The sequence below is a fragment of the Crinia signifera genome, chromosome 8 (assembly GCF_055691185.1).
Source record: "Crinia signifera chromosome 8, ASM5569118v1, whole genome shotgun sequence".
Classification (NCBI taxonomy): Eukaryota; Metazoa; Chordata; class Amphibia; order Anura; family Myobatrachidae; genus Crinia; species Crinia signifera.
In genome coordinates, this window is record NC_139224.1 from 120940485 (window position 1) to 120959444 (window position 18960).

At 45.5% G+C, this 18960-nt stretch overlaps 1 protein-coding gene across 1 annotated transcript in view; it reads left to right on the top strand.

Annotated features, from left to right (window-relative positions):
* Window positions 1–18960, top strand: part of ABCA4 (ATP binding cassette subfamily A member 4) — a 227808-nt gene that overhangs the window by 164953 nt on the left and 43895 nt on the right. The window contains exons 38-41 of the mRNA XM_083157071.1: window positions 9012–9189; window positions 12260–12375; window positions 14107–14254; window positions 18679–18802. Of these exons, the coding sequence (XP_083013197.1) occupies window positions 9012–9189; window positions 12260–12375; window positions 14107–14254; window positions 18679–18802 (566 nt within the window). The remainder of the gene's footprint in view (window positions 1–9011; window positions 9190–12259; window positions 12376–14106; window positions 14255–18678; window positions 18803–18960) is intronic.

Consider the following 18960-nt stretch of genomic DNA (forward strand, 5'->3'; position numbering starts at 1 on the left):
TGTAGTCTAAAAAGTACGTGCAGCACGTACTTTTTTAGACATACAATATCGGGCTTATCGCATCGCACAAGCCCATAAACACCATCCAATAATTGTACATAAGATGCAATTTGTGCTTAAAAAGTACAAAACGCATTCGATAATTGATGCGTCTGTGGGCACCTTTAGGGTTTTGGCGAGAGCTGGCGCCAAATGACAGGTGCTCCATCTGTACATTAGGGATGCACAGATTTCATGAAGGCCCCATCTTGATAGTTTCTTACTATGATTGTTCTGGAAGACAGGACAAAATGGATTACAGTAAGACCCTTTCAGTCCTAATTACTTTATCATTATTAGTGGTTTTTATAACCCTTACTCCTTCTGGTTTAAGGGACTATGATCAGACCTGTTCTTATTTTTAAAGCAAGAATGATATTTTTGCCCAAAGTGGAAAACATGATATTTCTAAACACTCAGCTTTTACAACTGCAGAATGGAATCTTGAGGTCTGTTGTTAACAGTACAGAATAGGATGAGTTAATGGAGTCCACAAATTTTAAAAACTTGTACAGTAGTTACATGGTTCAAACTACTGAAGTCCCACAAAGTTGTTCAACTCTGTATGAGGAGTCTTAGAGGTGGCTCTGCTCCATTCAAAAAAGTTCAACTAGAAACATATATGTGAAAGGTACAAGAACCAACAACATTTGATCTGTCAAATCATAAGGCAACCTCCAGAAGAGCATAAGCCGCTACTGTCATTAAGGTTGACAATCCCGACAGGGGCCCTTTCCCTTTTGTGAGTAGGCCATTGTGATTGAGGACGCCGATCTCCAAGATTCGAGAGCAGTAGTCAATATTCTTGTCCAGTGGTTCTAAAACTCTGCCCCAGGACCCCCACATTCCATATTTCTCCTTCATCCAGCAGGGGACACTGGAATGTAGACTTTACAGTGGGTATTTTCCAAAATAATGAGCATCCACTGACTCCGAGCCAGCCTGGGCCCAGGCTCTTGTTAGATCAGTAGCCATTTATCAAAGGTTGTAACACCCACTACATCATTAGGGGCCCCACTTTTATCAAAGGGACAAGAACCAACAACACTGCCAGAATTTGCCCTGAAGAAGTGGTTAAACAGCGAAGCGCGCACGTCATGCGAACGCTCACTGTGTGTCTCTCCGCTTTACTGCTCATTCCTCACTCATCCAGCATTTTTGGACACTAGCCCTTCTAAGGGCTAATACACTCCACGGCTGCTACCTTTGACTGCAGCTCACTACATATGGTGTGAGCACTGCACAGATATAGGGAAACCTAACCCCTGCTGCTCATACTGATGCTGTGACCCTATACTATTGATTGTAACTGCTATTCTTATCAATCATGTGTGGGGCAGTATTATAGAATATAATCTGGACAGTCCATATTGTTAACCCCATTAATACCTTAGGGGTTCGCTGTGATATATACTGTATAAACACAGGGCAGCGTTGAATTGTAACCCTGCTCCTATTACAATCCATTGATAGAACAACTACAATTCATTGTTAACATTCATTCAGGGTGTTAGTAAAATCAACACTTTATGGTGTGAGCCTTGCACACATAGAGGGCAGCTCAATCCGTGCTACCACTACTGAGGTTGTGGCTATTGAGTATAATTGTTAGCCCAAGTGACTTTACACTCACATGCAGGACAGTACTTCATAGTATAGTGTGGATAGCCCACCCCACAAACCCTCAAATATTGTAAGGGCTTTTTGCTATAAATAATACTGTCATAATCATATACACAGACAGGGAGCAGTCCTTGCAGTTTAATGACAATGTTGGTGATATTTAATAGGATGAGAGATTTAGAAAGTGAGAGATCAAAATCAAACTGGTTTTTCAGTGTAAATAATTGGCGCTTTAAAAATACTGAAGATTTCTTATGAAATCTCTCACTTTCTGAATCTATCATTCTAATAAATTTCTCCCTTTGTGTTAAATTTAACCCTGCCCCCACCATGTGATGTGTCATTAGAATAAAATTGCATCTATCAAGTCACCACTGACATTCTCCTAAGGATGTCAGTTGAGTTAGCACACTCTTACAAAACTGATACAATTGTCAGTAATATCAGCACAGTGTTATCAAATAAAAACTTATATTTTTATTCACTAGCAAGTACATTTTTACCCCTGTGAGGTCCTTGGTGATAATTGAATATGTATTGGAAAAGAACATGAAATTAAACCAAATTCTAAACAGGGCAGTACGGATGGTGTAATGGTTAGCATTACTGCCTCACAGCGCTGAGGTCATGGGTTCGATTCCCACCATGGCTCTAACTGTGCGGAGTTTGTATATTCTCCCTGTACTTGCGTGGGTTTACTCCGGGTACTCCGGTTTCCTCCCACAATCCAAAAATATACTGGTAGGTTAATTGGCTTCCAACAAAAATAAACCATATAATGTCTGTGTGTGCGTGTACATGTGGTAGGGATGTAGATTGTAAGCTCCACTGGGGCAGGGACTGATGTGAATGTTCAACTATACTCTGTAAAGCGCTGCGGAATCTGTATGCGCAATATAAGAAACTGTTAATAAATAAATAAATAATATATACCTAAAAAATCATCCAAAAAACCTCAGCATTGTATTAATACACACAACAGTCCGTAAAACACTGAATTAGAGCATACATCTATATAGATATACTTTGAAGGAGATCAATACATTGACACATGGGGCCTTATTCTGATCGGTGCGGCCGGATCCGAATATGCGGCCAGGACCGTGCGTGCGAAACCCGGCCTTCCATACGGATCGACAACTCCGTCCGTACGCGGTAAGAAGCTGGCCGAACAGACCGCACGTGTATTTTTCACGGAATACGCCTCCTCCATCTCAGGGAACCTCCCCCATCATTCGATGGTCGCAGACCATCGAATGCAGGACCGAGTGGTCCACCAGCTCCCGCAACCTCAGACCACACGGACATTTTTTCGTGCAAAAGCAGGGATCTGGGCGGGCAGCTGACATCCGGCGATGTCATATGTCCGCCCCCTACACGTGCATTACGATTGCATTACCATACGTACGCCCAGCGTTTGCATGGGAACGCCCATGAAACGTGGGGCGTATGCATATGGTAATGAGCCCAAATAGCCCTTCACGCCCCTCTCCACCCCCTGTTCGGAGTGTTCACATTTCATGCGGGATTTGGCCGTACGCCCCGCTCGCACATGCGCAGAGACGCCTCTGCACATGCGCAGACACAAAACATCGGCGGCACGAACGCACGCGGATATTACCGCACCAACCAGAATAAGGGCCATAGTGAGATTCGCACGTGCTATTTTAACACACATTACCCTCACTTTGTTCGTTTTATATGTGTTTTTTTAATAAATACTTTGCCATTTTACTGGTACACCACATCAAGACAAATATTTTCCTAACCTACTACACTACAGTAGATTAACTCTTTTTGAGTCTATGCTCTTACTTTACCAAGCTTACACGTGGAACCCTCAACCCACCTCTTTAAGTGCTAGGGACCACAATTCTAAGGCCCCATACACACCAGAACGACCAGGATCGTCTAACGATCGGCTACCGATTTGGCGTGCACTTTCCTGGTGCGCTCTCCCGCTGCCGGTAAACGACTAGGGAACGATCATGTTCCCTGGTGCACACGATTAGCTAACGATCCGACATCGGTAACGATGGTCGTACGACCGTCGGATGTGCGGATCGTTAGTAAATCGCGAGTACAGTGGTACAGTCGTTTTTAAAATGTTAATAAGGGGCAGGGCTAGCATAGTGGGGCAAGGGGGAAGGAAAAAAGAAAACAAAGAATATGGGCTGGGCTAGCAGAGGGGGTACAAAGACTAGGGGCCATTTTGCAGGACCTCATTTCTGCTTTGTGACTAGTGAGGCTTGGTGTATACCTGCTGAACGCTGCACATTGCTATTTTTGGCTGCTTTGTTTTTGCTTTGCACTACAAAGTTTGCTTTTTGCTTTTCCCATACTGCTATTTGCGTTATGGATTCTGCCCAGCAAGATTTCCTGCTTTCCTACGCTGTGCTCAGGGTGAGGAGGATGAGGGCCCAGCGCAGGAAGGCTCGATCTTGCTGGACCAAGCAGTGGCTCCTGGGCCGACAGGCGCGGTCTCATATGCCCCTGCTGATGGAGATTCGCGAGAATAATCCCCAGGATTATCGGAATTTCCTTCGCATGGACGATGAGACCTTCCAGGAGCTGCTGCGTCTGGTCACCCCCCACATCCAGAAGCAGGATACCAAGTACCGGATGGCTATCCCTGCTGAGGACCGGCTGGTGGTGACCCTCCGTTTCTTGGCTACAGGACGATCGCTGGCGGACCTAAAGTTTGGATCCATCATTTCCCCGCAAGCGTTGGGACTCATCATCCCGGAGACCTGTAAAGCCATCGTGAAGGTCCTGCAGCATCAGTATTGCAAGGTAAGTAAAAATGTACTAGACACGTGTAGTGAAAATAACTGTTTTTTTATTAAATAAGTAAAAGACTGCAATATTTTTTTACAAATGTACTGAGGTAGAGACAATTTTTTGTTGTAGAAATATAAAAAAGGTACAAAAACAGTATTGCTACTATTACAGCTCTGTCCTGGCATGAGGTAGAGAAAAGTAAATTTTTTTGAAAAAAATGCACTTTTTGGCTACATCACGTGTTGCATAGTGCAGATGCAATGGTCCCGGCACCATTGATGTGCACTATGCACCACGTGAAGCTTTGAGGCATCTGCAATGCTGCACCCTGCATGCAGCAATGGTGACATCACGAATAAAATATTAGCAAAGTGCCCAAAAAAGTATAATACTGAACATACAACCAAACAGAAGTCACCTTGCCATGCGGTCACAGGTAGCATTGCAGATGCTGCATGTAGCACAGATCATAAAAACACCCTCATGCATCTGTGGTGCATAGAACAGAAGCAATAGTCCCGGCCCCATTGCTCTGAACTATGCACCACAGCTGCAGGAAGGTGTTTTCAGTATTTGTGCAACAAGCAGCATCTGCAATACTGCACCCTGCATGCAGCAATGGTGACATCACGAATAAAATATTAGCAAAGTGCCCAAAAAAGTATAATACTGAACATACAACCAAACAGAAGTCACCTTGCCATGCGGTCACAGGTAGCATTGCAGATGCTGCATGTAGCACAGATCATAAAAACACCCTCATGCATCTGTGGTGCATAGAACAGAAGCAATAGTCCCGGCCCCATTGCTCTGAACTATGCACCACAGCTGCAGGAAGGTGTTTTCAGTATTTGTGCAACAAGCAGCATCTGCAATACTGCACCCTGCATGCAGCAATGGTGACATCACAGATAAAATATTAGCAAAGTGCCCAAAAAAGTATAATACTGAACATACAACCAAACAGAAGTCACCTTGCCATGCGGTCACAGGTAGCATTGCAGATGCTGCATGTAGCACAGATCATAAAAACACCCTCATGCATCTGTGGTGCATAGAACAGAAGCAATAGTCCCGGCCCCATTGCTCTGAACTATGCACCACAGCTGCAGGAAGGTGTTTTCAGTATTTGTGCAACAAGCAGCATCTGCAATACTGCACCCTGCATGCAGCAATGGTGACATCACAGATAAAATATAAGCAAAGTGCCCAAAAAAGTATAATACTGAACATACAGCCAAACAAGAAGCTGCAACATGCAGCATCAGAAAAAATGCATAGCATCTTACGACAAATCCTGTAATAAAACAGGGGTGTCATCAGTCCCCGTACCCTCTTCCAGCAATGAAGAGTACAGATGGGTGTAGCGAGGAGGTGTGGTTGATATGCTAGAGGATTGTCCGCTAGTTGGTGTTGTTTCCTGCAACGAGGCAGGGATGGGCGATGTTAATTCGGTACTGGTGGATGGTGTATCTTCCCACGGTACAAGGCCGGCCAAATGCGTCTGAAATGACAAACGGCGAATGCGACCCATAAACACCAGCTCACTGCAGACACGTTCAAAAGCCATCTGTTGTGCGGGTTCCAATTGGCGTAAGCTCTCTGCCACATATTTCCCATATGTGTCAAAACGGTCTGGGGGCCTACGCAGCACCTCTTCAGCTCGCTGTAGCAATTCATCCTCTGGTTCATGGACCGGCTTACATCTTTTTTTTTTTCTTTTTTGGGTCGTTACCGGCGGTGTGGGTGTTTCTGGCACTCCGCTAAATGTACCTGAGGATACAGGGCCAGACTGTTCCAGGGGTGGGTTTGTGCAGATCTCTTTTTCTGTACTTGTGGTCTGTTGAAAAAAAAACACAAAGACATGTCAAACTAATGTTTTTTTTCTATTTCTTTTTCTCCCAGTTCCCCAACACCGTGCAAGAGTGGAAAGATATTGCTGCGGAATTTGAGGACACTTGGAATTTCCCTAATTGTGGAGGAGCTATTGACGGCAAACACGTGCGCATCAACCAGCCACCCCACAGTGGATCTTATTACTTTAATTATAAAGGGTACTTCAGCATAGTGCTGATGGCTGTGGTGAATGCCAATTATGAATTTATTTTTCTGGATGTCGGCAGGAATGGGCGAGCCTCAGATGGTGGAACTTTGAAGGACACAAAGTTCTACCACAGGCTCGTCTCCAACAGCATGCACTTGCCGACAGTCCAGGAAACCAAACATGGTCTGAATTTTGTGTTCGTGGCGGATGAGGCATTTGGACTTCATGAACACATCATGAAGCCATATGCCAAAAGGGGACTAGACCACGACAAAAGGGTCTTCAATTACAGGCTGTCCAGGGCACGGCGGCTTGTGGAAAGTGCGTTCGGTATCATGGCTAGCCGATTTCGCATTTTCCACACGGCCATAAACCTGCGCCTGGACAAAATAGATTGGGCCGTCATGGCGTGCTGTGTCCTGCACAATTTGTTGCGCCGGAAAGAAAGGCCCAATCGCCAAAGTGGACCAGCGCCTGATGAGGACCCAGAAGAGCCAAGGGAAGTAGCCCCAATCTCATCCCTGCAAACGCCGGCACTGCAGTATCGAGGGAGTGCGCGTGCCAAACAGGTCAGGGATGAGTACAAGGCCTACTTCAATGGAGTGGGTGCTGTCCCTTGGCAGGAGGACCACATATAATTGGCCGGCAAATGAATTTAAAGTGGAGACAAAAAACTGAAAAAACTTGTGTAATCAGTGGGATGGTACTTACCGATAAGGCCTGTGAACTTTCATCCTGTACTGGCACCACGTCATCTGTTTCGCTCTCTACCATGAGGCAAAGCCCCGTCCTTGGTAACTCCTGGCTCAAGGTGAAGCAAATCAGGTCGTAGTACCAAAGGGACGTTTCATAGACATCTGCTGCTCCTGCCCCTGATTTTTTGGACGCCTGTATCTTTTTGTGTTCCTTGAGGAACACAGTCCGCAGGTTTTGGATTTTCTTTTTGACCCATTCGGAGTTGGCATCTGGGTTGTGACTGCGGCTGAACTGGACAAGGTCCTCCAGGGCTTGACTGCGCTTTACTTTATTGCTGTAGTCCTTTGATTTGGTTTTCCAAAGGCACTCATGTTCCCTGTATTGTTCGATGAATGCCTCAATGAACTCTCTTTCTTTTTGTATGGCTTGTGACATGTCTGCCCAAAAAAAAAATATTTAACAATAAATATACATTCACACAATGAAGGAAAATTAAATGTATTATTATTTCTTAAAAGGACATTAGGAAGACAGTACAGTTGGGGTGGGCTGCTGTGTCCTAATTAGCAGGCCAGTGGATACACAGTACAGGTGGGGTGGGCTGCTGTGTCCTAATTAGCAGGCCAGTGGATACACAGTACAGGTGGGGTGGGCTGCTGTGTCCTAATTAGCAGGCCAGTGGATACACAGTACAGGTGGGGTGGGCTGCTGTGTCCTAATTAGCAGGCCAGTGGATACACAGTACAGGTGGGGTGGGCTGCTGTGTCCTAATTAGCAGGCCAGTGGATACACAGTACAGGTGGGGTGGGCTGCTGTGTCCTAATTAGCAGGCCAGTGGATACACAGTACAGGTGGGGTGGGCTGCTGTGTCCTAATTAGCAGGCCAGTGGATACACAGTACAGGTGGGGTGGGCTGCTGTGTCCTAATTAGCAGGCCAGTGGATACACAGTACAGGTGGGGTGGGCTGCTGTGTCCTAATTAGCAGGCCAGTGGATACACAGTACAGGTGGGGTGGGCTGCTGTGTCCTAATTAGCAGGCCAGTGGATACACATTACAGGTGGGGTGGCCTGCGGCGGCCTGTTTACATTGCTGCGCCTGGCACACTGTGCAACCTGCGGTGGGGCACCATTGGTGGACAGTGGGGACACATACAGGTGGGGTGGGCTGTGCTGTGACCAACAAACAGTGGTGGGCAGTGGGGACACATTACAGGTGGGCACCATTGGTGGACAGTGGGGAAGGGCTTTTGTAGAGGGCTGCGTGCAGTTCACATACCTGTTTTTTGTTTTGGCAGCTTCCCACGCCGAGAACCTCCGTAGCTGTGCTGTCTGCGGCATCCACGAGGCAAAATGGCTGCGGTGGGAGTGTCTTTATAAACAAGCCGGATTGGAACGACGGTCCGTACGACGGGAGCACACACAATGTGCTTCAGATGTGCATACAATCAGCACCCGACCTGCGGTCGGATTGGAGATTCTGCTGCAGGAGGCAAAATCTCCAATGCGACACACGACGTGACGGGAGCGCGCATCCCGTCGCAAACGATCCTGATTGTGAGTGAAAAACGAACGATTGACCCACAATGCATGCACAACCGTCGTTACAACGGTCGAAATTAGCCCTAATCGTGAGCTAATCTTTCTGGTGTGTATGGGGCCTAAGATACACTCAATTTAAAATTCTGATTTAGGCTTTGCTCATTTGTGGTCCAACCAGTCTTGTGGGGGTAATTTTTTTCCATTGCACAAATGACCGCCCAATTGTATATCAGTCTCTTTGTATTTTAGTATTAAGGAATTGTAATTGAGTTATTATTTATTTTCCAGGCTGACTACATCGGTGGATGTTGTGGTTGCTATTTGTGTTATCTTTGCCATGTCTTTCATCCCAGCAAGTTTTGTTCTGTATTTAATTCAAGAAAGGGTATCTAATGCCAAGCACCTCCAGTTTGTCAGCGGTGTCACTCCAACTGTTTACTGGCTCACAAACTTCTCTTGGGACATAGTAAGTGACATGCAATCTTCTTCCCTTTACCATGTAATCATGCTATAATAAATGTTGTCCATTAAACTGTATACTGCCTGTTGTACTTACCTGTTCTATATGGAGGTATGACTGTATATTAGACAAACTACTTCTGTAAGGAGTAGTTTAAACACAGAACGGGGTGGGGGGATTTGCCGCGCAGGATTTGAGTATTATGGTTGTTAGTATTGGTTGTGACCCCCTATTCTGGTGGTTGAAACAGATTTGTAAAATTCTCTTTGTTAGGGGTGTGCTACCACTGACACAAAAATTTATCACATTTAACTCAGAAAGAGAAAGTGTGTCTGGGTGTGGTGCACCTTAGAGAAATAATGAATGCCAATAAAATGTAACCTTTAATAAAGTATTACTAAAACTGCGAAATATAAAATAAACATACACATAACAAACAAAGTGAAAATAAGTGCGTGTTTAAAAACAGCATGTGTGGGGACTAAATATGTGTTCAAATAGGTCTCTTATAGTAATGATACGGTGTAGCGTCTCAGATGAGAGATATTGTTGCCAAATGTGGGAAAGAAAATTCCTCTTGTTATATTTGTTGCAATTCTCGTTGCTTGTAAGAATATGTTGCTTATGTTAAGGCAATCGTGTTATGCAAGTAGGAGATATATCTGCTGATAAATTTGGTGGACGTGTAGTTTGAACACATCCAAATATAACCTAATTTACCTAGGCACTTATATATAGGCTGGACAAGGTCGGCACCTTCTCTGTCATCACCGCTGGCATCAGGACAGGATTATAGGAAAAGGGGTTGCACCATGCTGCCGCATATATTTGCCCCTTGGCTGCAGAGGCAGATTTTTCCACAAGGCAGCCTAGGCGTCTGCCTAGGATCTAGCAGATCCTATAAAGATATCCAGGCAGTTGAGGGCGGCACTTAGGAGCAGCCCCCCCCCCTCAGTGTGGAGCTTGGTGAACGACACCCCCACCCACGTGGACCTGGATCAGGTTGGTGGCATGTGAGCAGTGGGGCTGCCGCACCCCCCTTTCCCTGTGCAGCAGCCAGGTGAGTGGCGCCACAAACCCCCCTTCCTCTTTCCCCTGCAGCAGGTCAGGGGCCTTACGGCCGCACACATACACACCCCCCCTCCCCATGTAGCGATACAGCCAGACACCCCCTCCCCCCGTGGAACAGGTTGGAGGGTGGTGTCCGGCTGTGGCATCCCACGCCATGAGCAGCGCCTGCAACCCCCGAAGTGGGTGTAGCTGCGGGGCGCCCCCCCACCCCCACCTGAGGCGCTGGGGTGACTTACCAGCACTGTATCCAGGCCATCCAAAATATTCCAAGAGGAACATTGTGCAACTATCGCATGACAGCACATGGACCCGCCCACACTACCAAAGTCCCTTTTGATGTTCTTTGATAGGATAAAAATCATTTGTAAAGTAAAATGAGCGGTCAGTCTCTTTAAATGTGACCCTACTTCCAAAAGACCTAGAGCTTGATTCCGATGTATATGTGATGCCAATGTTCACGCAGCTGAGCGCTATCGGTAGAAGTACTCTATCGGTGCCACCTGCAATCATCAGCAAAAATATAGTGCTTTGGTTTGTTGGAGGGAGGATGGCCCCGAAGCTGTATCTTGCCTAGGGCCCCATGAGGTCTAAATTTGCCTCTGCTTGTCTGGCAGTGTTAGAGACCCGCGGGTTTATTCTGGTTAATTTGCTCCCCCAGAATGTTTTGGGTGTTCCCCTGCAGCCTGCAAATGGATGTTTATGTTAAACATCCATTCGCAGCCACTGTGTGCGAACACAGGCTGCGAGGGGGGGCGGCCCGGCAAAAGGGTTTTGTGGACTCACAAGGCTGCAAATTTGCAGCCTTGTGAATCAACCAGAATAACCCCCACAGTCTGCACTGCTTATCTGCTGCATCTGATAGTCAATAGGATCCAGAACATCTTTTGTCAGAGGGACGACCTCTGACCTGATCCTTCTGTGCAGGCATGGGTCACCTTTCTGTCTTTTTTCTCTTCCGTATGCAGCACCGCCACCACTTATTATTAGGGTACTTGTTTAGTTTCACGGCGGCAGCATGGCCGTGCGTCTGAGTCCCCTTGCGGGGCTCGCTTTGCTCGCCCACGCTACGGGCTCAGTGGCTCGCTACGCTCGCCACGCTATCTAAAATAAACTCCATGCCAAGGTGGATAGTGGGGGTATGAACTATCCACGTTGGCATGGAGTTTATTTAGTTTATTTTAGAAAGTTTGACGAGCGCCGAACCTGGAAGTAGTGCGCGGTTATGATGCCGCCGTGAAACTAAACAAGCATCGGTCTATGGTAGGAATTGTTCCTGGCAGAGGATGGCGCAGGCTCTCCTAGTTTGTCAGAGTAGCTAAAAAAACAGCATTTATATTTGCAGAACAAGCCTACTGAAATGAGACAAAGGGAAGAGTGTGCGCACATATAGAGGTGTCTGTCGCTATGCAGAGGAGTGAATGGCCATGATTTTTTTACCAGCTCTATAGAAGCTGGCAAAGATTAGGTCTTGTCCTGTTATTTTTTTTATTGCAATACATCTTCTACTGGCAATTTGGTGGATAATCACATGCACCATAGTGGAACTATTATTGAGCGTTCTTTAAAAAATACTCCTTTTAGACTCGGCTAAATGCGAATGTAGAAAGAACGGAGAGAGGCCAAACTCTCATTATTGCCACAGTAATTGTGGTGCAATATCCTTGATATTTTCAGTAGATAAAAAAGCTTTTAAGACTCCTGCTAAATCAGGTATGCCTCAAAGTATGTAAAAAATGAACATCATGTATATCGAACATTTCACATGGAGAATTTCATTGCAGGAATATCCACACTGTACATCAAATTGTTCTGCAATAGCCAGTGGCAGTTTGTCCTGGCTATTGGCGTACTAATGTATGCATGATTCACTGAGCAGGAAATTATGATTAGTCCTGTGACCACCAAGTATAACATTTTCCTTTTCTTATGACACTTATATGTTTTTATCATTTGTGTCTAATGCTTTATTATTAAACATTTTTTCCTCATTTTACTTTCTATTTAGGCAAACTATGCTGTAAGTGTGGCTATGGTGGTGATAATATTCATTGGGTTTGAAAAGAAAGCCTATACGTCCGCGTCAAACCTACCAGCACTCATAGCCTTGCTCTTTTTCTATGGGTAAGTAATAGCTGCAGATAGGATGATTTCATAGTGGACAATGCCGACTCCCTGGTGGCCAGTGTACAATGTCTATCCCCTAGTACGGGATTGAAAAATGCTCCATCCTGGAATTCTGGGATCCCAGGATCTGGGACCCTTCCCGGGGAGAGTTGCGGTGCTGCTGGAGGCGCATCTGGGAGCCAGGCGGGCGGCTGGAGCAGGGCCGGGGAGTGATGCAGTGAGGCTGTGGCAGGTGGAGCGACTGTTCGGCCTGGGCAGCATGACCTCTGACCTTAATGCTGCGCAGAGCCACAAGCAGGGCATCGGGAACAGCCGGGCAGCATCTGAGCGAGTGCTCAAAAACTTGCCGGCATTAATCCCAGGATTGGAAGCTCCAATCCTGGGATTAAAATCCCAGCGTTTTGGGGGGCCAAATCCGGGTATCCCGCCATGTAACATGCATGTAACATGTTTGGTGGACTTGTGCCAGCACTCAATACATCCCTCATTTCCCCTAGAAAAATAACAAAACCGTTTTAATGTGTCATACTAGTCACAAACTTTGTGTGCATTATGACAGGTGCTTGTCTAAGAATGGCCACTAGATGGTGGTCTTTGGCTCTGTCTTGGTCTTACATGCTTCATCATCGAAAGCACAAATTATGTTTTACAGTGCACATGATACAAGCAATGTCTGGGCATATTTCTGATTGAGGATGCAATTTATACCCTTTTCCTCAGATTTTTTTTATGTGTATCAAGTCAACCCAGACCAGGCTATAAGGTTTTTTTCCAGGACTTGCAACTCAAATAGACAAACTGGCTTAGGTCTGAAAGATGTGACCTGGGTAATGCCTGAAATGTTTGATTATCCAGGGACAGCGCTTGCAAATACCAAGTACCAGTGAATTCCAAAAGACCCGGGTCATTGGATTACATGCGAAGGGTAATGACATAGGAATAACCCGGGTTGTCACCCATGTGTTAAAGGGGTAACCCCGACTTCAAATTGTGATCTGTTTCCCAGGTCTGAGCCGGGTTGAAGCCAAGACTTTATTCTGAAAGTGGTATTAGAGAGTCTAGTTTTTCTAATAGTTTGCATATGATATGAAAGAAAATTTGTTGCTGATTGTATTGCCTTCTTATTTGAACCTTCGTCATGTTTTATGCACTTTACTGTTTTATGTGACATAGGTTACCAAGTATGCAATTATATTTGTGTCTCTGATTCAGACCTGCTCACTGCGCTACAAGTGTTCAGAGTCCAGCAAAGGCCGAGCCCCCTGTGCAAGGCTGGGAAAATCACTCACCATCAAATGATGTTCCCCCGCTTGCAAGCCCCAGTGAGTCTAGACTTGCTCAGTGCTGCAAAGGCCGTGAGGAGAAGGAGGCTGCTGATGACGTTACCATCCCTCCTTCCCAATGGCCAGGGAATGCCTGTGTTATCTGGGCAATCTGGGTTACCGCCCAAAAACGCCCGCAGGGTGTCAATCAACATGCAAGCAGCCAGCGAAGGCTAGCCTTCTCTAGCATGCATGGCTGTCCGATAATCGCACGTGCTGCGAATTTGCAGCACAGCAAACAGGTCTGAATCAGGCCCTCTGTGAGCAGTATTGCATAGGTTTGTGAACATTTAAATAAAAAGTTGAAAACCAAACACAAGGGCCCAGGAGCAGACTAAGAAATGTATATAGTGTTGCATTTATTGAAAGAGTGCTAAACCTGATGATAAATCCTTTGTATTTGCAGATGGGCTGTAATTCCTATGATGTATCCCGCATCATATCTGTTTAATGTGCCAAGCACAGCCTATGTTGCTTTATCTTGTATGAACCTCTTTATTGGCATAAACAGCAGCGCTATTACTTTCGTCCTGGATCTCTTTGAAAACAACAGGGTGAGTAATGCTGCTGTCCCACTGCAGACCAGTTTAAAGTACTGGTAATCTTAAACGGTATTTAAAACGGTATTAGCATTCCCACTGCAGCAGATTACCGTTTTAAATACCATTTAAGTACCATTCCCATTGCAGTGAACTGTGTAAAATGTAGAGTGCCTACCCCCCCCCCCAGTGTAAAGAGTGCCTAATCCCTCCCCAGCCTCCCCCCCCCAAGTGTAAAGAGTGCCTAACCCCCGTACCTGCCCTGTGCCACCAACTCCCCTCCTCTTGTACTTACCTGCACAGGGATGCAGGGCAGTGGGGAGGCAGCGGGGGTCCATGCGGGGTCCAGGCAGTCCCAGTGCCTGATGAGAACTAGTAGTTCTCACTTTGCGCATATGTAATGAGTGCACGTGCATAATAATGAGCCGCTCATTACATATGTGCATATGTAATGAGCGGCTCATTATTATGCACGTGCACTTATTACACATGCACAAAGTGAGAACTACTAGTTCTCATCAGGCACTGGGACTGCCTGGAGGCTAAATAACGTTTAAGAGGCATTCCCACTGCCTCTTAAACGTTATTTTAACGTGTAGGACTCTGCTTTAAAAACGGGTTGAAATACCATTTAACTTTAAACGGTATTTCAACTCTGGCACTATCCCACTGCAGCCTTAAAACTGTAAATTGCGCTGAAAATCGGCAAGTTACTGTTTTTTAGCTGCAGTGGGAAAGGGGCATAAGAGAAGGCTTATTATATATAACAGGCTGTGGAGAGCATGCATGTAACCAATAACAGACAATAAGGCAGGCTTATTAAATAACACGCTGTGAAAAGCATGCGTGTAACCAATAACAGACAATAAGGCAGGCTTATTATATACCACGCTGTGAAAAGCATGCATGTAACTAATAACAGACAATAAGGCAGGCTTATTATATAACACGCTGTAGAGAGTATGCATGTAACCAATAACAGCAAATAAGGCAGGCTTATTATATAACACGCTGTGGAGAGCATGCATGTATCCAATAACAGCCAATAAGGCAGGCTTATTATATAACAGGCTGTGGAGAGCATGCATGTAACCAATAACAGCCAATAAGGCAGGCTTATTATATAACAGGCTGTGGAGAGCATGCATGTAACCAATAACAGCCAATAAGGCAGGCTTATTATATAACAGGCTGTGCAGTGGCGTAACTATAAATTTTGCTCCCCCAAGCCAAAAAAGTTGTGGCGCCCCCCCACTAACTAAATATATATATATATACACACACATACACACACGCACGCGCGCACACACACACACACACACACACACACAGGGATCCAGAAAAAATGACAGCGGGGGCACTACAATAAATAAATGGGGGGGGGGCAGTTTCATGCAGGTTCCTAGAAAAGTGTGGACTACCTCATACATACATACATACATACACTGCCTACCTCATACATACATACATACATACATACATACATACATAGCCTCCCTGATACATACAGTACATCCATACACTGCCTACCTCATACATACATACATACAACCATCCATACACTACCTCATGCATGCATGCATACATACATACATACATACATACACTGCCTCCCTCATACATACATACATACATACATACATACATACAAACACACACTGCATATCCCTGATACATACAGTACATCCATACACTGCCTACCTCATACATACATACATACATACACTGACTTCCTTATGCATACATACATACATACATACATACACTGCCTCCCTCATACATACATACATACATACATACATACATACACTGCACCCTCATGCATACATACATCCATATGTCCACAAAATTACATCTATACATATATCCCAAGATATTCTTAATATTGTAACATACCACTGGCGCTGGGTGGAGGGCCTGCCAGCAGCAGCACTAGGGAGACCAGCAGCAGGTGTTTGCAGGGGCCAGCTTTATTGTCCAATGGCAGAGAAGAGGCAGCAGCTCCAGCTCCAGGAATCCATGCTTGTTCTCAGCAGTGACTGGAGTGAGAAGGCGGGGGCCGGGGCTCAGAACTGCAGCGTGGAAAGTGAAACTGAAAGTAAAGTGACTTCCAGTTCCTCTGCTGCTACTGCCGCCCTGGCTCCTATGTAAGCCCCGGCTCCTGAGTCCCGTCCAGCAGCAGCTGCTGCTATCATCCCAGCCGGCGCTGCTGCCTGTCATCTCTCCCTGCACACTGGTTAGTACGCCGGGCGCCCACCGCAGGCGGCTCCCCCAAGCAGCCGCGGGGGCTGCCTTTATTGGAGCTACGCCACTGAGGCTGTGGAGAGAATGCATGTAACCAATAACAGCTAATAAGGCAGGCTTATTAAATAACACGCTGTGAAAAGCATGCGTGTAACCAATAACAGACAATAAGGCAGGCTTATTATATAACATGCTGTGGAGGGCATGCATGTAAATAATAACAGACAATAAGGCAGAAATTATATAAGACGCTGTAGAGCAGGCATGTCCAAACTATGGCCCTCCAGCTGTTGTGAAACTACAAGTCCCATCGTGCCTTGCAACAGGTTTGCTATTATGTAATGCTAAAACTATGGCAAGGCATGCTGGGATGTGTAGTTCCACAACAGCTGGAGGGCCATAGTTTGGACATGCCTGTTGTAGAGAGTATGCATGTAACCAATAACAGCAAATAAGGCAGGCGTATTATATAACAGGCTGTGGAGAGCATGAGTGTAACCAATAACAGCCAATAAGGCAGGAATTATATAACAGGCTGTGGAGAGCATGCATGTAACCAATAACAGCCAATAAGGCAGGCTTATTATATAACAGGCTGTGGAGAGCATGCATGTAACCAATAACAGCCAATAAGGCAGGAATTATATAACACGCTGTGGAGAGCATGCATGTAACCGATAACAGCCAATAAGGCAGGCTTATTATATAGGCTTATTATATAACAGGCTGTGAAGAGCATGCATGTAACCAATAACAACCAATAAGGCAGGAATTCTATAACACGCTGTGGAGAGAATGCATGTACCCAATAATTATGTAACACGCTGTAAAGAGCATGCGTGTAACCAATAACAGCCAATAAGGCAGGAATTCTATAACAGGCTGTGGAGAGCATGCATGTAACCAATAAGAGCCAATAAGGCAAGGCTTATTATATAACAGGCTGTGGAGAGCATGCATGTAGCCAGTAGCAGCCAATAAGGCAGGCTTATTATATAACAGGCTGTGGAGAGCATGCATGTAACCAATAACAGCCAATAAGGCAGGAATTCTATAACACGCTGTGGAGAGCATGCATGTATCCAATAATTATGTAACACGCTGTGGAGAGCATGCGTGTAACCAATAACAGCCAATAAGGCAGGCTTGCTGTCTCAGACTGAGCGGTTCTCCTGGGATGTCGGGGCCCCTACAGATGCAAATTAATTAGCAATGGCTGACTGAGCAATGCTCAGAAAGTGGCCTTGATGTACCCACGTTTTTTTGAACATGCCTCGAGTCATTACCTCCTCAGAATGCCTACTACTGGTCACTTTGTAAATAATTCCTCTGTGCGTGCAGTTTTGGGGCATGCGCAGCAAATCAGGCACAAAGATCTGCTCAGCTCCAATGATTTAAACTGACAATTACAACTAGCTTCATATATTTAGAATGACAGAGTTCCTAAACAAGCGCAAATATAGCCAGTGCTATAGGCTGTCCGGGGCCGGAGCTGACCTCATACACCCTCCCTGAAAATGCACAGAGAAGTCTGCGTTGTTCCTGACACTCCCAGTACAAGGTCGGGTGACACCCACAAACATCAGCCTTCTGCCAATCTACTTGCAAGTGGCTTGCAATTAAAAATTAGGTTGGATTCTATCGCTGGTTGGCCTTGCGCATGAGCACTACAATCCGTATACATGCGCAGACATTTGATCATTGGCTGGCCTGCGAATTCACAGCCCAGCGATCATGTTTGAATAACCTGCAATTCAGCAGCCCAAACTAGTTGCAGGCAGAGACAATGAACTGCACTGTAAAGTCAAGATTCCTAACAAGCCCGAATAATAAAACATTAGAAGCATTGTATATACAGACACCCATGTATTGTGATCTCAGAAATGAACCTTGGGGGAAATGTATCAAGCCTTGGAGATAAAGTGGAGAAGAAAAAAGTAGACCATAGCTGGCTGCTATGGTCTACTTTTTTCTTGTAACCCTCATAAGCTTGTAACCCTCATTTCATAGATGGTGCTAGATAATTGATAACTAGAAGCTTTCTCAAAGGCTTGATACATCTCCCGCTATTATACAATATGTGTTATGGAATATGTACTGTATGACAAAGGTGCCTTGTTTACATAGTTATACAATTTGGTTGTTTACTACTAAACTGAGGTTTGTTTCACTGTATTACTATTTTTTCCCTTTAGGCTTTGTTAAGGTTCAATGAGAGACTGAAGGATCTGCTGTTAATCTTCCCGCACTTCTGCCTGGGCCGGGGACTCATTGATTTGGCGATGAATCAAGCAGTGACTGACGTGTACGCTCGTTTTGGTGAGTGCAAGGCTTAAATTCCTTTATACCTGACCATGGATGTACATGAGACACTCAGAAAGTGAGAGATTTGATAAGAAATCTCCAAGTTTTTTAAGGTGGCAATCATTTACACTGCAAAACCAGTGTGGTTTTGCAGTGGTAATGATTGCCGCTTT